Source organism: Anguilla rostrata, chromosome 14 (genome assembly GCF_018555375.3).
Source record: "Anguilla rostrata isolate EN2019 chromosome 14, ASM1855537v3, whole genome shotgun sequence".
Classification (NCBI taxonomy): Eukaryota; Metazoa; Chordata; class Actinopteri; order Anguilliformes; family Anguillidae; genus Anguilla; species Anguilla rostrata.
In genome coordinates this window covers 23,578,419-23,597,327 of record NC_057946.1, presented here as the reverse complement: position 1 = coordinate 23,597,327, position 18,909 = coordinate 23,578,419, and the positions used below count along the sequence as shown (strand labels likewise).

Here is an 18,909-nt window from a genome sequence, read left to right as displayed (position 1 = left end):
ATGAATTATGTACATGTGTTTTTATTTGATCCTTTTCCACGTTTTCTTTACAATATTACTGCACTGAATTTTACATAAGCATCGCTCTGTATATATATTTTTTGTAACAAACCACCTTAACCAAAAATATCTATGAAAACAAATGGAACAAACAAATAAAATGTCATAATGGAACAGAAACTGATATATAACCTCCTAAGACCCGGCAATTCATTTTTGTCCCCATGTAGGGCGCATAATTTTATTCAATAATAAATAATATTTTTCAAAATATTTTTACTGCAACGTCATCCAAGACGCTTGTGTTATGCCTAAAAATTAAAATGCTTTTCTTTTGCCAGGTCTTAGGAGGAGAGTACAGAATCAATAAATAATATGAACAGAGGCAATACTAGTAACTGCATGCATTTTCCAAGTCAGCTTTTCTCCTGACACAACACTTACTGCACACTTCATCACGTCGTGTTTCCTTGTATTTCTTGGTAAATCGGCTGAATTCCTTGTAATGGGCAACTGTCCTGCGTTCATGTGGCATACTGTATGCAACACTTTGGAATGGCGAAATACTAAATATTGAAATAGATGAAATATTGTTAACCTTTATTTATACAGGGTAGGTTGACTGAGCACGCATGCTCTTTTACAGCAATGCCCTGTGAATGCCTAACCTGCCTGTCTTTGGATTGTGGGAGGAAGGCAGAGTACCCGGTGGAAACCCACTTAGGGAGAACATGCAAACTCCTTATAGAAAGGCTTCTGGCCAAAATTCAAACCCAGGACCTTCTTGCCGTGAGGTGACGGTGCTACTCACTGCACCACCGTGCCGCCCCAACAAAATGCAAAGCATGAAAGATCACTCTCGTTAAATTCTGATTGGGTGGCAGCTTTTATGGTGTGGCAGTATGCTTCATAAACTTCTGAGCATCATTGTTGAAGATCTCAAATTCCAGACTGTATAATTCCTTATAAGATTCCTCATAAGCAAAAATAAACCTAATTCCTTATCTTATTTTGGCTTATAAGGAATCTTTCTTGGAATTTTCAGATGTTCATTTCCCTCTATTCCAATTCTGATACTGTAGCAGTACAAAACAAGAGGAGGGTAATTTTGGAGAAAATTCAAGTGTCCGTGATCTATTGTGGTGTGGATTTTGTTTTTCTGGAAGAGGGTTGCTCTTACACACTGACCGCGACTAAACAGATTACTTTGGATTCAATACTTCTGGCGGGAAAAAAAACCTCTTGGCTTGTTTTACAATTGTTTCATGTTTTTAAATCAAACCCACCTCTTAAATATTAGTTTTAATGGGACTTGTTTAATGTCTGGACACATGCTTGCTGTGTTATATGGACATGAATGGTTTTTCTCGTAATCTCTCTGAAGAAAGTCCATCCCATGGAATCCTTCAATGGTGGTCCAGGAAGATGCACCCACCTGTCTCCTGACAGGAAGCTGGGTACCTGGGCCAGTACAGACTGAGTTCCTCTTTATGCGTGAATGGTTCATTCTGTGAGGTTTCAACAGACCACTGCCAGGTTTCAACAGACCTCTGCCATGTACCCGACCAATGGAAACTGGTTCTGGATGTTTGTATGAAACCTCTTGCAGGCAGAATCATCCTTGGACGCTTTATAGGAGAATGTCTCTGTAGCTTTAAGGGACTGTCTCTGTAGCTTTAAGGGAGTGTCTCCGTAGCTTTAAAGGACTGTCTCTGTAGCTTTAAAGAAGAATGCCTTCGTAGCTTTAAGGGAGTTCCTCTTTCTCTTAGCACATATAAAATATACAAATTCATAATTTAACCCTGCTGGTCAGCCCCAACCCAAGTTTCTTGCGTAGAAGGATGGAACCGTCTAAAAAATTGTCCAAAAACTGAAGCCTCTCCCCCTAGCTGCTCTGGTTCCAGTCCGGGACGATGCTGACGCTGTGCACCGTGTGGTACTGGTGCGGGGAGAGCGCGAGGGGTCCCCCAGAGGGGTACAGGTACTCGTTTCCCTGGAGACTGGCGGACGGCGACTGGATGCCCGCGCTGGGGCCGTGCGCCCGGGCGAGGGGCTGGTGGGGCACGGGGCTGTGGTACAGGGCGTGGGCGTGGCTGTGGGCGTCGCCCCGCTGCGGGGAGGCGTGGCCGCCCATCCCGCCCAGCCGGGTCACCAGGGGCCCCGAGGGGAAGGGGGCGGGGAAGTGCTGGTAGGGCAGGCGCTCGGGCGGCTGAACGCCCGTCACTGGGCACCCGCCGTAGGGGGACACGCCCGCCCAGGCGCCGCAGCTCAGGTCCTCCAGGCCGGGCGCCAGCTCCGCCCCCGGCGACACGCCCGCGTACATGCAGGCCTGCCGCTGCGCCGCCGACTCTGTCCTGTAGGGGCCGCCACCGAGGCCCAGGGGCGGGGCGTAGCCGGGCGGCCGGTAGTACGGGTCGCCGTCGCCAGGGGGGCTCTCCATGTAGGACTTCCTGTACAGGTGATCACCTGCATGACTGTCCTCAGCCACTGTGGGGAGAAGCCCAGTCACTGTGTTACTCTCATTACCACCAGTATCTGCTTTTAATGGAGTTTATTATGATAATGATGTTCTGCAAGTATATTCTGCAAATTCATTTCAGGTTAGCAAATCAACAAAATGCATTGAATATTTAGAATTATTTTACTGATTTATGCTTGTTGAATTAAATCAGTAAAAACATTCTAAATCAGGGGTGTCCAGTCTTATCGGAAAAGGGCCGGTGTGGATTGGGGGTTTTTGTTTCAGCTGCTCACTGACACCTGGTTCAAGTAACTAAATAACCATGGTCTTCAATCTGGAAGAATCCACAACGGCCCTTCTTTGATAAGATGGGACACCCCTGTTCTAAATGTTCAGTGTATTTGGTGTATCTGCTAACGTGTGAATTTGTAGAAAATATTTCTGTAGTGAACCGAACTTTGCTGATCATGTGACACGTGCACATCAACAAACTGAATGTCTTCTGAATGTAAGAAGCAGAGAGAGGTGAACAGAAATAGAGAGGTGAACAGAGAGTGGTGAACAGAAGTAGGAGCCTACCTTTCCTCTTGGGGCAGTGGTAGTCCTGGCCGTGCTCGTGGGGGAGGGGGTAGGGGCCAGACTGAGGCTGCCCCTCCAGGGAGGGGCTGGGGACCTCGTTGTCGCAGGAGTATGGTGAGCCCAGGCCCGGGGGCGTGGCCAGACACTGCCCCTCCCCGCTGAAGGGGCTGGGGCTGGACCCGCCCCTCTGGCGGACCACGCTGCGGGGGATCACCGGGTAGTCCTTACTGAGGGCACAGACAGGGGGCGCCACACCGCCTCTTAGTCGCTCGCTTCACCAAGAATTACACTGGGTTTACAGTAAATTACATTATATTAAATGACGTTATTAGCATATACTGTAATCCAGAGTGATTTACACTTTTTTCCCCAGAGTTTTGCAAGTATAACCGGATATATAGTGAAGCAATTCAGGTTAAGTACCTTGCTCAAGAGTACAATGGCAGTGTACTAGCTGGGAATCGAACCTGCAACCTTTGGTTTACAAGTCCAGTTCTCTAACCATTATTATTACACTGATGGAAAAAAAGCAGGATTGACTTCATTTGTTCAGTTATGGACAAACCATGCCGTATGTCAGAAAGCTTGAAATACATTTATTGTTTGTGTCCCCATTTATATTGCTTGTTTTTGTCTTATGCAACCTGATTTATGACTCTCTAAATATGAGACTTATCTGAAATTAAATCCAAAAATGATATCTCATTTTAGAAATTACTTAATCTATGAACTAAACACCTTGTATTTGTATGTAGGGATGTTTTAGTGGATGGATATTTTGGCTGATTTGTGTCTGTACGTAGGGATGTTTTTAGTGGATGGATATTTTGATTTGTGTTTGTATTGATTACAGTCCTTCTCTAGCTCCAGGGGTATGGCTCTGTCACCCAAACGCAGGTCTAAAAATAAACCACATTATGTGTCCATCCCCCCAGAGATTAGGCCTCTCAAGAGAAACAGGACAGATTTTTTTTTAAAGCAACAAAATAATAATGCAGTAGATAATGCAACTAAATTGAAAATGATTATTTAACAGTTATTAAATTTCTGGATGGGAAACAAAACTTATTTTCCATTGCTTTTTTATGATTTCAGAATACACCGTCCATCTATAAAAATAAAAAAAGTACTTCTAGTAATACATTGCTATGATACATTGCTAACAATATTAATCCCTTCTCCACAGTGTTTGTGAGTGTTCATCTGCACGTAGGGAAAAACATCAAATAAAATACAAATACTGTAAGTAATACTGTTTGCACAACTATTTATAATAAGTTTCATTTTGTACACTTTTGTCCCTGAAACAGGATGGACAGGATGGTGTTGGTTTTGGGTGAGTAAGGGGTATGGCTGTGTGCTCTTTGCTATCTGGGATGGATGGTGTTTTCGGGGGTTCACTAATGTCCTCCGTCCCGCTGCGTTGCTGGGGGAACCATGAGAAGGGTGGGGTGTTGCGTGGTCCACATGCCACGCCTACTCTTTCTGAAAGCTTTATTTGGGAAGACATGGCTCAATCGCTGACCCCTCAACAGCTGTCAGGATTCACGTGTTCATACGCAGTAGTACTGTCAGTTTAACAGAATAAAATCCTGCCAGCCAATTAACTAACGAGCTCCTGAAATTGTTCTCCATACCTGTTTTCTGTTCTCTGTAGTTATACAATAAATGTCTCTATAGAGACATTGGCCCTCATTCACAAAACTTTTCTTAAATTATTCTTAATTTTGTTCTTAAAAACGTACCTACAAAAAAACAATATGGGATTCATGACACGTGTGCAGACCTTTTGTTTTGGTGCGTATCCCAGGTGTATGAGACGATGAATGCTGCCTATTTGTCAATTTTATGGGAAATCCTGTTCACGTGATTAGCATAAGGAAATGGCCATGAACAAAAACAGATAAGAAAAAAATTATGAATGCCGAAATGTTCTTTGAAGTGTTCTTACACACGGTTTACAATCAAATGTGATCGTACACGTTTCGTAAATGAGGCCCATCCACTGTTTGCTGAAAGGACTGGACCAGTTTAACCCAAACCTGGGTGATCAAAGGTAGAGAAGCTGCTCTAATGGTGGAGTGATTTGTACTTTAGGGAGGGGTTCTGATTGGTGGATGAACCGGTGGAACAATAGGAGCATTTTGATTAGCGGATGAAAGGTGAGAATGCTTAGTGGAAGAATAGGAGGGTTTTTATTGGTGGAGGGAGGGTGATAAGGACTAGTGGAAAAATAGGAGGGTTTTGATTGGTGGAAGGAGGGTGAGAATGGTTAGTGGAATAAGAGAGTTTTGATTGGTGGAATAATAGGAATGTTCTGATTGGTGGAGGAAGAGTGAGAATGCTTAGTGGAATGATAGGAGGGTTTTGATTGGTGGAAGAAGGTTGAGAATGGTTTACCTCTGTATTCTGGACATGCGGTGCAGCTCCAGGTCGTCGCTGCCCCGGAAGCCCTTGGCAAAGGGGTTGTTCTCAATCTTCAGCTGGGTTATCTGAAACACAGCGGCAGCGTCGGTGCCTGGAATGTGTCCCTCGACTTTTTCTGATGATTTTTTTGTCAAAAATAGCGAGGCTTGGAAAGAGACTGTTCTCTATGCGCTGGTTCTATTGTGTCTGGGTTTAATAACAGGTGCTGGCTGAAAATGCCATTGATGCCATGCTCTGACTGCACTGGAGATATAGGAAGGAATGAGGTGTGTCCACTGGGGCTGTTAAATAACACTGGAGAAAGATGGTGACTGCTCTCACTCACTGGTGCAGTGCATCTTCCTGAGCTTCAGTGTGCTTAATGAGAAGACAGACATCATTCCCCATATCTGCAGACCACCCGCTCTTATGGGACAAAATGTCTCCAAACACACACACATACACTCCTACAATGGGTACATACTTTATGCAGTTGAGGGTCTAGGCCTGTAACCTATAAGTCAAAGACTCCCCATATGTAAAGCTTGCATGCCTGTATAACACGTGTTGTTCGTGTTTCCTGCATTGAACCACTTGGGGACATTTCCAGTGACTCATTAGATATTAATGGTGGTTCCTACCCCCCCCCCCCCCCTCCCCCTTAAAGTAAAGGGTGAAAACGGATGCCTGAGAGTGCCTAATTGAGATCTGGCAGAAATGGTAGAGCTTTTACATTCTTAAAAGATTGACAATTCTCTAAATCCCAATAAGATATGTAAATATGTAAAATTAATATATGTAGGACTGTTAAGACCCACACCTAGTCACCTGTTCCAGGGGAAAACAGCTGTAGAGAGCATACATTTGAGCACCTTGCCTAAGTTAGAAGTTAAATATTCTATCTTTAGTGGAATCGTATTCATACAAAATATGTTTTTACTATCCAGGGTGGGTATGTGCTAGCCTAGTAGTGCTCGTCATTGTAATGGAACAGTTTGTTGGCTGGACTAATTCTCTTTTGGTCTGGCAGGAGTAGAGGCTTCAGTGAACATGGTGTGTCATTACACGTCTAAAATTGTGGCAAGAAGCTTTATTTACTTGGACTGAACTTTAGAGTGTTCTGAATTTCTTCACAGGGTTTTGTCATTTTGATAGCCTAGTGCAACGTTTGGAAACCAATTAATGATATGAAAGTAAAAGCCTACAGACTGTATATGTGTTTGTAAATTAGTTTGTACATTATATATTTATGTATATAATAACAATAATAATAGTTATTACTATTATTATTGTTATTATTGTTGTTGGTGGTGTTATTCTGATTATCATTATGTTGTTGTTGTTATTTTTTATTATTAGAATACAAACAGTGAACAAACTGGATATTTAATTGGTTAATAAACACAGCATATTATATTGAGGAATTCATGAGTGTTCTATGACCTACGAAACGATGCCTAAGTGTGCTGCTTTTAAAAGTCTTTTTTATTAACTTTTTTATTGTGTTTAGAAAATGTTTTATGAAAAGAATGAAATTGGTTTATACCCAACTTTACTGGCGTCTCTAAAACATACATTTTGAAAATATAACCTTTTTTCCTCATAAGTTTAAACTCGGGACCTTCATGCAGTCAGGGTAGATATGGAAAGTGCACGAGCTTCTCTCGTGCGCCAAGCCAATAACCAACGCCAATAACCGCTTATTCTCATTGGCATCGTCGTTAGGTTGGACGTGAAATACGTTTCTCAGTTCTTTTTCCTTCATCCGTGGAACATTCGTTAATTTACTATAGGTCTAAATGAATTTATATTGCTTGATAAACAGAAGGAAGTAGAGTTCGTGAAATTATTTCTGTTCTTAGAATATCCGTAGGCCTAGTCCATGCTCTCCATATAGCCGAAGGCCAAGGAGTTAGGTTCATAAAGCTTAGATAAAAGGTCTTTGGTAACCAACCTAATATCTACTAACATAATTTCAATATCCACAAAAGCGGTTTACAGTGAAATTCCTCAATTTAAAAGGTTGAAAGGTAAAACGGATTCGTTTATAAATGTAGCTATAAATGGCTGTAAATGATGTAAAACATCCAATAAGTTTTTTGAAAATGTTTTTTTAAAGGAAGTCCTAGCATTTACAGTAGCCGACTCAGTGAATTCCATATACGCCATCGTCAGATACGAGAGTTTGTTCATTATATTAGAAAATACAGTTTTACCGAGGCTACGTTTTCGTAAGGAAACGCGTAAAATCAACTGTGATGTGAGCAAATGAAACACCGCGCAGCTTGCGGCGTAATTCCCCAGGGGAATTTATTTTACAATAAGATGAGCTTTGATGATCGTTATTATATAACTTTAATTACTTTAAATATCTTCCATTCTTACAATGATTTGCAGCACACAATTAAAACCCTTGGATTAGCCTACTGGAATGAGGCATTTGAATAATAAAAAAAAAAATTTAAATACATATTCAGCCGACTGTGTGCACGAGGTTGTAGCTCTATGTGAATTTATATCATTATTATGAACCAAACTTTTTAATTTTCAAATTGCAAAAATAATTGTGTGTTTTATGTTGTCTACAATTCCCCCATTCACACACCTACTTGGGTTCGTTTCATTTGTTTACTTCGGAATGCTTATGGACCTGCTTATTTATTCGCTAGGCCGTTTGTCTGCGCAAAACGCGCGCAGCCTGTCTGCGCCTGTTGGATCCACCGTTTAGGCTGTAGCCCAGTGGTAACCAACCCTGTACCCGGAGATATACCATCCTGTTAGACTAGTTTTCATTGTAACACTAATTTGGCACACCTGATTCCACCAAGTAGCAGCTAGCTCTAGCTGTTTAATGAGGTGCTTTGTTTGGGCTGGAGTGAAAACCTACAGGACTGCAAATCTCCAGAAACAGCATCGCTTACAACAGCTATAGCCTATGGTACGTGAATGAACTGGTAATTTTCACACCGACGCTTCCAATTGGAGGCCTAAAGTCAGTTTCGTGGCGGCAGTGAGCGTTCCCCTTGTATGTTCGAAAGATAAAAGAATTGTGGACGTGGTAAATCATTCTGATTTTAAATGGGTCAGCCTCATGTCCCAGGTGGAGAGAATAATTTCCATATAATATTCCAGAATATCAGTTTTTAACGTTTCGTCTGAAATTGTGAATTAGTCTCTTTTTGCCTTTTTCATTAGCCTGTCAAAAGCTGTTTCCTATTAAAACAACTTTGTTCAACGCTTGTTTATTTCACATAACTGTTGGGTTATCGCGTTATGCAGGGCGCTTCACAATATCACACAGAAGTTAAATGGACGCTTCGGAAATGGTATCTGCAATTTAAATACGAATATACTCATAAATGCATAGAGTATGTTCAGTTATTAGTCAAAACTGGGCACTTCATAAAAGCCTTACCTTGTGGTTTTGATACGACGTGACAGCAATGAAAGCTGTCTCCGAGAACACGTGCGTGCAAAAAGCCGTGTTTTTGGAACCGAATCCGTTATTTTCGTCCGCTTTCACGATGTGGATCCTCGGCTGATATTTGTGCATGGAATTTAATATGATCTGAAAGAGAAATATGGAACGGCGTTACGAATGCCAGCGAAAAAAGAGCCGAAAGCGCTGACGGTTTTCCTGTCATTTTAACTTCGGAATGTGTTCCTTGATGAATTGAGTCGCATAATCTTCCCGGCACCTTATGCGTGAAAATGCTGACAGTTGCAGCTGTCCTTTTAGCTTAGCACTACTGCGCCAGCGCATCATCCGCAAAGTATTAGGCCTACCTTCCCTTCAACACACATAACAGGTCAAAACTGCTCGTATGACATGTAGGCCACTGGTTCAGACACTAAAATAATTGATTGGGCAGGTTGAGGTTAATAGCATGCGTATGGACCGCCTTATTTCCTTATTATTTACTTAAATGTTTTGCTTAATTTTCTTTCGCCGGACGCATGCGGGTGCTTCGCCCTGAGCGGTGGCGCGGCTTCGCAGCGTGCTCATTAATTAGAAGCTCAGTGTCATTACCCAGCTTTCGGACATTTAAGGAAATTCTCTCTGCTCACAGGGAAAACATGTATTCCATTACAAAGACAAGCCCTCAGATAGGATGTCCATGTTTTGGATTTTTTTTATTTAAAAGGGACAGGGTGAGCTGGTTTTATGAACATAACGCTAGGCAATTTGTTGGTTTATACACAGTCGGTGGACCAAGCGAAACCTAGAATTTAAAGGAATTTAGAAATACCACCTGGTCGGTTATTTTCAGTCCCAAAAAGAATACATTTCCTGGAAAAAGAGGACGGTCTTGCCAGCCTAACTCAAAGCCTTTTTTTGTTTTGGAAACTGCACCTGTAGGAAGTGATGGCGGTTGCTCTTCCCCCAGCAGCGCTTTGGTTGCACTGTATGTGAGTGATTTGGTAGTGGTGTTGGTTATTTACCCTGAAATCCAATAATAATCACTAATGGTGTCGGTTATTTACACTGAAATCCAATAATAACCACTGGTGATGTTGAATATTTACACTGAAATCCAACAATAACCGCTGGTGGTGTTGGTTATTTACACTGAAATCCAGTAATAATCACTACTGCTGTTGGTTATTTATATCTAGATAACAAAAAAAGGTATTTTCCCTCACATGGCCATCATTCCTCAACAATTTTATATGCTGTTTTACAGCTGAAGACTAGATTTGATAATGAAACTCCTTGGACTTCCTGTCTGTAGAGTGTAGCCCAGTGTGTAGTAATGTTTAATGTCTGTATAAGGAACAGAAAGCAGGCATGAGGTCACAGCATCGGCCTCTTCTTCAGACTCTTTTCAAACCCCGTGTCCTCCTGTGTGTTCCCTGAATCATCCTGATAGGGCCAGCATGCTTCCTGAATCACCCTGATAGGGCCAGCATCCTTCCTGAATCATGCTGATTGGGCCAGCATCCTTCCTGAATCATGCTGATTGGGCCAGCATGCTTCCTGAATCATGCTGATTGGGCCAGCATCTTCCCTGAATCATCTTAATAGGATCAGCATCTTCCTAAATCATCCTGATTGGCTAGCATTCTTTCTGAATCATGCCTTGTGCTGCAGAAGCTGCTGGTTAGATTATGGATTTCTCTGTAATCATAATTATGCTGAACAGTATATAGCCTACAAAACACTGCTCTTTTCTCTCTGATTGGGTGAGACAGACCACTGTCACACCAAGTGCAAAGAAGGAAGCCACCGGGTAGCGTTTCAGGGACTGTATATTGATTTCTGTAAATAAAGTATTGTTAGGGCTGCTGTTATTTTGAAGAGCTTGTAAATATAGGACGTCCATTAACTTTTCTAAGAAAACAACCCATATTTCTTGTAAAAAGCAGGCTAAATTCCATACTTTGATTCACAGAAAAGTGGGGGGAAACTTCCAAAAATTAGAAGCACATATTTTGAAATTCAATTATTTATACTTTTTATTTGCCTCTTTCAATCTAATGATAGAAATTGTACTCTTGTTATTGCAACTGCTGTGTATTCCTGTGGAGGAGGAGTCCATTTTATGTCCTCAAATTGCATGATTTTGAACACAGGTTTTTTTTTGCACAAACTACTTTCTGAGACTACTACTTCCAGGACCACCCACTCTAAAGGTCGCCTCCCACCTGTCTCATCAACCCCTACCCCGATGCTTAGCATCCACAGCTCCCTCCCTCCCTTCATTGTTTTTAATGATAAGATGAGATCATCACGGCTGGTGAATGTTTATGGGTTCTCAAGTTGTCTGCATGACACAGCCAATAACAAATAAAAATACAGTGGTGCATGCCAACATTTATGTATACTTTTATATGAATGTTTATTTTTATTCTTATATTGCAATGTCCAATTTGCGAACTATTTTCACAAGTAATCATATAATTCCCCCTGCCGCCAGCCAGCCGTTTCTTTTGACACCACGGCAACAAGCTGCGCACACGCAGACCGAGGGGTGGAGGAGACCCAGTCATACGCTAGTGCAGAGAGCGAGCCATGAGCGCTTGGATAGCTAGCAGGGTTACTTCCAGCAATGCATCCCACAAAATATGTCCCTAGGGCGGCGACACAAAGCCAATTGTGCGGCCACAGTCAGTACTGGCATGGGCCGAATTCAGTCCATGACTGTGGTGCTTACTGAGCGAGCTACCCAGCCATCCCTCCCGCTATGATTGTATGTTTGTGCACATTATTTTTTAAATGGAGAAAAAAAAACAAAAAAACGAAATTCTCATAAATTTTAACCAATGGAAACGATTGCGTTTTAAGTTTGGTATTTGAAATATTGAGCAACCTGCGATCCAGATTAAGTTGATTTTGCGGTGCCTTTACACTGAAAATTAACCCAAGAGCACGATGTGCAGCCAACAGCAAATATTTTGCGAATAAATTGATCCCAGTATTCAAAGGGCCAAAATTTTACCAACAGAGAGGCTTGCAGTGATGACGCCAGGCGGTTCGTAATTGAGTCATTAGCTCTCCCACAACCAGATGCTGGACATTGAATGTGAGTTTTTTATGCCCAAAGTTTTGAAAGATTAATGATGTAAAGATGCTATAACTCATTTTAGACGTTGTTCCTTTTCCGGAGTGTCAATTTAATTAAACTTCTTGTTTAAATTCTTAATTTCAGAGACTCTAAAGGCGTGGGAAATGGCTCCTGCTTAAATGTCTTAATGAAAGTATTTGTGAGGTGTAAATAAGCCGTTACTCCCACCGTCATCACAATCTTCAGCATATGATTAAAAACCAATAAAAAGCGTGCAATCGGGCTTCATCGCGAATAAATTTTCATCGGCCTGTGCTGCTTTAACATGGTGATAAAAAGCCAAATCATGACTTAAGATTTAATTATTTTATATTTACAAGAAACTCCTTCGATAAACTGATCAGTATAATCGGATAATAACAAATAACTGTCTGCTATAATTTCCACTATAAAATAAAATGCATAGCGACACGTAAAATTCTACCGGACAAATTGATTACCTCCGTCAATACAGACATTCTCCACGTCCCCCAGTTTACTTTCAAATTAAGATATGTTTTAGTTCCTTCCATGAAACATGTCATTGACCTGCACATACTGTCAATCCTAACAAACCTTAATCTTCACAAAAAACGATTAGTTTTTCGTGAGAATCGGGGACACTCTACTCCGCATGCAAATGCAAGGATATATATTGTATTACTGTTGTTTTAATTCTTTCGTTAAGGCAAGCCATAAATATAGTAGCACAGATGTAAATTAGTAATATAATTTTATCAAAACCTTGAGATGATAGGCTACTTATGAAATGAACCGGAGAATAAGTTTTTTGACATTTCGTGTTGAACTGTGTTAACTTTCGTCGTGTGGACATGCGGTAAAAAACATCTCATCTGACATTAATATTAATCCTAATTTCCTTTTGTAGTATATTCTTAGCATCTTTATAGGTTACCTCTGAGGATCGTATAGCCTAACCATACTCGATCGGAGCAAGTTAATTCAAGAAAAATAGCCTACAGCTGTGTTAATTGTACACTTACAATTAATCTAGACGAATAATTGAAACGATTTACTTACATGCCCGAAAGGGTCGAGGTGGTTGTTCGTTAGCTTTAGCTTCTGGAAGGAGACGAGCTGCCTCATCCAATGCGCGCCGGTCGCCGGCGAGTCTGGGTGGACGTACAGTCTTCCGGGCATCGCGGGCTCGGCCTTTCCCGTCACAGACCTGCGGCGGGGCACCGATCGTTTCACACCAGACTGACACGGCCTCTCTCCGCTTTTCGTTTCAACAGCGTAGGCTAATAATCTCATTTGCAAAGCAGTGAATGGATTGTTAAAATGTTAGTATTTAAGGATGTGTGCTATTTGTCAGAGCACGGACATTCCCTTTTATAAAAAGGATGATATTGAGCTGAAATGGAAAAATCCCTAGTGGTATGCACAAGTACAGTACTGCTATCGTTTCAAGTGTTGCATTATGGATTTCCACAACAATATTGTCGTCAATTTTTGTATTTAACATCCCTTTCTCCGTAGACAACTCGAAATACTGAATAATTGGGTCACTGGTGATTTGGTTTGCGGTTCTAATGTTTGTACAGATCTACTTGCATACATGCTCGCGACGCACGCAAGCATGTAGACACAGACTGACACGCTCGCATACTCGATCAACATTCAATTTTAATTCAGTCCACATTTTCTATTAATAGTCCGTGTAGATGGATGTGTGTCTGCACGAAGGGATTGCAGAGTAGACATCTTGTTAGACCTGCGAGGTAAAAGAGTAGCCTACTCAGGCCTATGCTCCACGCCACAAACATGCAGTTACACGTTGCGTTGCCTGGGTAAAACCACTTGCCAAAGTGTGCTTTTGCGACGACCTCGTTTAAAGAATTTAGTCTTTTTAATGATACAGGCCAAAACAATAAGCCATCATGCAAAAAAAAAAAAAAAAACCTGAAAGGGCCGTTGAAGTGGAATTTGATTATGTTTTTATTACGCAAACTTGGCCTCGTAAAAGTGCAAAAAACTAATGGAGGGAATTATTAAAAACGATAGTATTGTACAGATTAAAACTGCATTTTCCTTTTTTCTTTTAAAGCATAATTTGTAGAAGAAAAACAATCAAACAGCTGGGTATCTACAAAATTTAACATGGCGGCTGTAACGACATACAGGCTGTTTGTGACCTTACACAGAAAGTTACGTCACACTAAAACCTGTGTACTTAGACTTAAGTTTAACTATAATGACTAATTAAGGCTACCCGCAACGTCATCAAAACACTCAAAAAAATTCGTATGGAATAATTTACTTTTGCGTCTCAAAAGTAAGATATTGTAATGTTATGTTAATACTATACATGTCCTGTATTTATCCAGTACCATCATAATTAATTAGAGGCTTATCCTATATAGCCTGTACAGCCTAAAATCAGTTATACACTGTTTCACTCCAGAAGGACGTGCATGCATACATGCATGGACATTTCCCTTGTTGTGTTAATCTATTGTTTATAATGTACTTGTTATTTAAGACTGGCACGGAATGAGAATTCATGAACACATAATTATAAATGTTATCATAGACACTTATTTCATTTTATAAATGCAAGGAAATAATTGGAAATATCAATGTACTTCAAATGACAGTCGTGTTTAAAAAAATAAAATAAAAATAAAAAAAACCTATTTTATGATTTCATGTGACAGTATAGGTCTGAATATTATGCATTACAAAATAAAGTACTGCAAGTCTAAGGATATTAAACAGTGTGGTTATGTTAGATTTTAAAATTGTATTGCATATATAATTCGAATAAAATTAATAAGCTGAGCCTAACCTAGGTATTTCTAACGAGGGAAAACACTGAAACGTATATACCAATGTTCTGCAATCGTTGTACGAACCATTTGTTGTCGGCGAATTTGTAACGGTGGTCGTCCGCAGGTACCACATCCATTAACAGAATATATTTTGTTTTGGGATTCAATCCAGTCACCTTTGCTTTGTAGCTTGGAAACATTCGCCTGCGAATGGAAAAAAACAAAGTGTCGAGAATTGTAATCAACAGGTTGTACTTTCAGTGAATCTGAGAATGATACTTGACCCCAAGACGTTTATTTCATACCATAGCCATTTACAATGCGTATTGATTAAATTATTTTTAAAAGGCACACACTTGAGCGATGGTCGCAACAATAAAGATAGTCGCTTATGCAATAAAGATCATCACCTTGGTTATAGACAGGGGATATAAGGAGTGAAGAAAATCAAAGTAGGCCTAGGCATAATGTGGATTTTCCGATTATAAAACAACTTCTCGAATTATTCTGATATAGACCCATGCAATGTCTACGGCTTTTGTTTTAGTTCTTTCAAGCAATATACAATATACTAGGAGAAAACCTTTAACTCAAGCAGATCTTTGTCTTAAATTGATTAATAGCCTCGTCAATCTTAAATAGTTCGAAGGACAAAATCGGAGGACTGTTTCGCAATTTCAGTTCATACTGAACAATTAATATCCACGAATGGTATACTGTAGATATCAGATATATTACATTGTGTATAATGCTAGGCCTAGAGTATTTGATCTGTGATGTGTGTAACCTGCCAATTGTGCCAGTTAGTCTACATTTTAGGAGAAACTGGCGATTAACTTGCTGGAAACGAAGTGCGGCATCTTTCTGTTTAAAACTGGTGTCGAGGTGTGGTAGAGTAATCTCCTTAAGATGAGATAAAACGTTCAAACACCATATTTTGTAAAAACGGATGTTTATACACGACGCGAGCGTACTGGTTGTGTACACGGTGTCACTATTTTTCACCCACGTCGCACCAGTGGACCAGTCGCAAAACAGATACACTGGAAAATAGATACTGGAATCTGGACCTGGGCCCAATCCGATAACCCGTAGCTCGTATATTAATGAACTCAGATCAGACTTTGCTATTGTAGCGTGCTGTGGCTTTAGAAAAAAAATGGTGCGGCATTTAGCCTGTATAGTTAACAGAATTTGTAATATGCCAGATGATGCAAAATATAAATAACCCATGATTGACAGGAAAACAAGTAGTATATATCCAAAATGAAGGGAGCAAATAACAGACGAGGCTGTTACATAAGCAAGTACTGTAGGCTACAGCCTGCTTCATGTCCCCAGGGAATAGGCCTAAGTTTCAGGTATTTGGACCACAACGTTTTAGGAACACATACGCGCATAGTTCAAGAAAGTATACCAGCGCCATCCATGTTGCATACGTGTGCGCTGGACTCAATGGTCAGGTTTCTTATTTAGATGACTCATGTTCATAAAGGAAACCCTATTTCAAAAAGGTTTCTCACAACAGTACACTGCGGGCTGTCGATATAACGTCACTTTTACTGTTCTTACCTCCCCGCTTTGGTGATGATCATTTCAGTCCCCACTTCGTCAAACTTTGTCCAAAGTTCTCCTTCGTGCAAATAAACTTTTATGCCCTCCATTCCCTGCTCAAATCAGAGATTTAAAGACATAAAATAAGTGCTTTCGAGAAACAACACTTTTTTTGCTCTTAGAACAATCCATGTGCTTGCAAAAACAAGCACTTACCCTAATGTAGAGTTTACGTTTTATAAAGACAGATCAACAGCAACGGATATATATCTTCATAAGCATAATCGTCTTATACTGTGAGACATAGACAAATGTAAGAATGCATTTCATAGATTAAAAATTAAAACCGAGTTAAACTGCGAGCCTTCCTAGTCTCAAGTTCCTCTGGCTCATGTGCATTATTTAGATGTCCTTAACTTTCAAAGTAGATAAACACTCAAATATCTGCGTTTGCAGGTTAACGTATTCTTTTAATAATATTGATAGCCTCGTATAAAATGTAAATATTAAAGGAAGGATCAATATATCGCCGTAACCTAATTCTCTAATTTCCTCACAGCAAATTAATAGAGCAGTACAATAATAATCCATATACAATCATTTCAGTGTGATTCGTTTGTTAAAACATTCCTCTGTGTACAATAACGCAAGTTCATTTTATTTTGAGGTTATTTTTGTATATTATTTTACTTTCCAGATATTGTCTGTGTATATATACGTGCATATGTGTGTATGACTTGTTAGAGATATTATTTGTTAAATTTTGCTTACAGTTACAGTGAATATTATTTAAATACTGGCAAGTGAATATAATACGCACATAAAACCTGATATAAATGACAAACACGTGTATCTAATTTAGCCGTTTTCTGCATTCATTGTGAATAATGAGATTACGGTCGAAGGGCGCAGTTTCTTTTCCAAATTTCGTACTGTGCTCGAGCCGCTGTTGTCAGGGGAAACCTCTTATTGCGTATTCTGCGCCAGATCCCCTCTACTACAGTTCATTACTTCCCTGGTCTCGTGAACAGCCCTGCATTCAGACCGAATAATGTGACACTTGGGTTTTGTTCAGTGGGTTTAATTGTTACATCATAGTTCACCAGAAATAGCCGAACTGATTTTCGTTTTCTCACTGTCTTCCCTGTCCTACAGGAAGGCCCACAGTCGTAAAACACAACATTTTGCTCTAACCTGTTGGATAAAAGTTGTCTGCGGCGATGGGGATTTGCTCGAAGTCACTTTATGAATTTCCTCTTTGCTTTCATTTTGCAATTCCTTTGCGTTCGGGTCGTGTTGCGTGTTCGAGAGTCCAAATGTTTCCTCGGGATCTCCCATCTCAGGACGCCACCAGCTGCCTGACCGGGGAGAAGACCCTTTAAACATTCACAAAAGTATTATATATAGGCTACGTTGCAGCTCAAGAGGAGAATAGAGCTAGACATAGACAAAACCACACGTTTAAAATGGCCAGCTTTGATTTATGTCTGCACTAGCCACACGCACACACACTATATATATACAGTATATATCATTAGTTTATCAAGCTATAGTAGTTTACACATATTACTGGCCTATAGTTAAAACGTGTACACCGGGGTGCATGAGGGGCCTTTTATTGCCACGTATAGAATTCCTAGCCTATGTGTTACTGTAAAACAAGCTGATATAGACTGTTATTGGTTGCATTTTCTGATTTCAAACAGCATCATTTCGAAAAGTCTCCATATAGAGCAGAAAAGTCGTGTATGAGCTGTCACACTTAACTTTAAAAGTACACTATCATTTATTACAATCTCGCACTGATTTCGTTATATGCTCGACTGCTTGGTAGACCCATTTGCACTGCATTAAAACTATATTTCAACCTTTGAGAAACCCGTGGCTATAAAGGCCTCTGTGGTCAAGTATGGTAATATCAGTGACTTCAGTACCGTTCTGACCATGGTAGCGTATAATGGTACAGGGCCATTTGTTTACCTCGTAACAATGGAGGAGCAACTCACCGCGGCTAATCCTGTGTGGCAGACAACGGTTATTTTAAGGATCCTTTAAAAATATATGTGATCTGTTCGTTTGAAATTTCTTCTCAATTTAACACATATTCCAAAGGCATGATCCCAGAGTTGTACCCATTAGATCCACGGAATTCTCCCCCTCTCAAAAGCATTTCATGAATTAAAAAAAGAATAGAAAAAAATTCTGTCTGCAGCTATTATCTTCGTGGAGAACGAAGCTTTTTGGAAGTATTTTCCGGCGACCTTGTGGACTATAACAGAAACTGTTGTTGTGAAGAACGGGTCCGTCTTCTGCTTGCGTCCCCACTCTCTCGCTCTTTCTCCCCTCTTTCTCTCTCGCTCACAAACGTACTCATTCACACCCACCCACAATGGCACTGAACTGCAGACTGGAGCGTAAGCAGCTTAGCTTTGGTGGTTTCCAAAGGTCTTTCTGCATCTCAGACACCTACACCCTTCTCCTCTCCTCCGTGGCCAGCTTGTCCTCCGCAGAGATTCTCTCTAAGTACACAGATACTAGTATGGCCGAATTAACCACCTATCTATTGGCTAAT

General features: G+C 40.6%; 1 protein-coding gene and 1 long non-coding RNA gene across 4 annotated transcripts in view; one reads left to right on the top strand and one right to left on the bottom strand.

The window, feature by feature from the left end:
* LOC135239217 (uncharacterized) overlaps positions 1-4,286 on the top strand; it is a 16,796-nt gene extending 12,510 nt beyond the window's left edge. For both annotated transcript variants that reach the window (XR_010325313.1, XR_010325312.1), the window contains exon 3: positions 4,227-4,286. This is a non-coding gene — a long non-coding RNA (uncharacterized LOC135239217). The remainder of the gene's footprint in view (positions 1-4,226) is intronic.
* LOC135239208 (T-box transcription factor TBX5-A-like) lies at positions 1,676-18,909 on the bottom strand. 2 transcript variants are annotated; one of them, XM_064307727.1, is made up of 9 exons: positions 18,344-18,909; positions 17,532-17,713; positions 16,356-16,450; positions 14,868-14,987; positions 13,033-13,180; positions 8,862-9,014; positions 5,441-5,532; positions 3,041-3,267; positions 1,676-2,487 (listed from the first exon to the last, which is right to left on the bottom strand). In XM_064307727.1, exons 2-9 carry the CDS (start codon positions 17,673-17,675, stop codon positions 1,886-1,888), a joined length of 1,581 nt encoding a protein of 526 aa, XP_064163797.1. In that variant the 5' UTR covers positions 17,676-17,713; positions 18,344-18,909; the 3' UTR covers positions 1,676-1,885. The 2 variants fall into 2 exon arrangements, with proteins under 2 accessions (XP_064163797.1, XP_064163798.1); XM_064307728.1 differs by having other exon boundaries at positions 17,532-17,695.

Excerpts from the sequence above, each read along its gene's own strand:
- LOC135239208 (XM_064307727.1), bottom strand. The coding sequence starts at position 17,675 with ATGGGAGATCCCGAGGAAACATTTGGACTCTCGAACACGCAACACGAC. Across the intron at positions 13,181-14,867 it reads AAATTCGCCGACAACAAATG|GTCTGTGACGGGAAAGGCCG; the intron begins GTTCGTACAACG and ends GCCCCGCCGCAG. Across the intron at positions 9,015-13,032 it reads ACCTCGACCCTTTCGGGCAT|ATCATATTAAATTCCATGCA; the intron begins GTAAGTAAATCG and ends TTTCTCTTTCAG.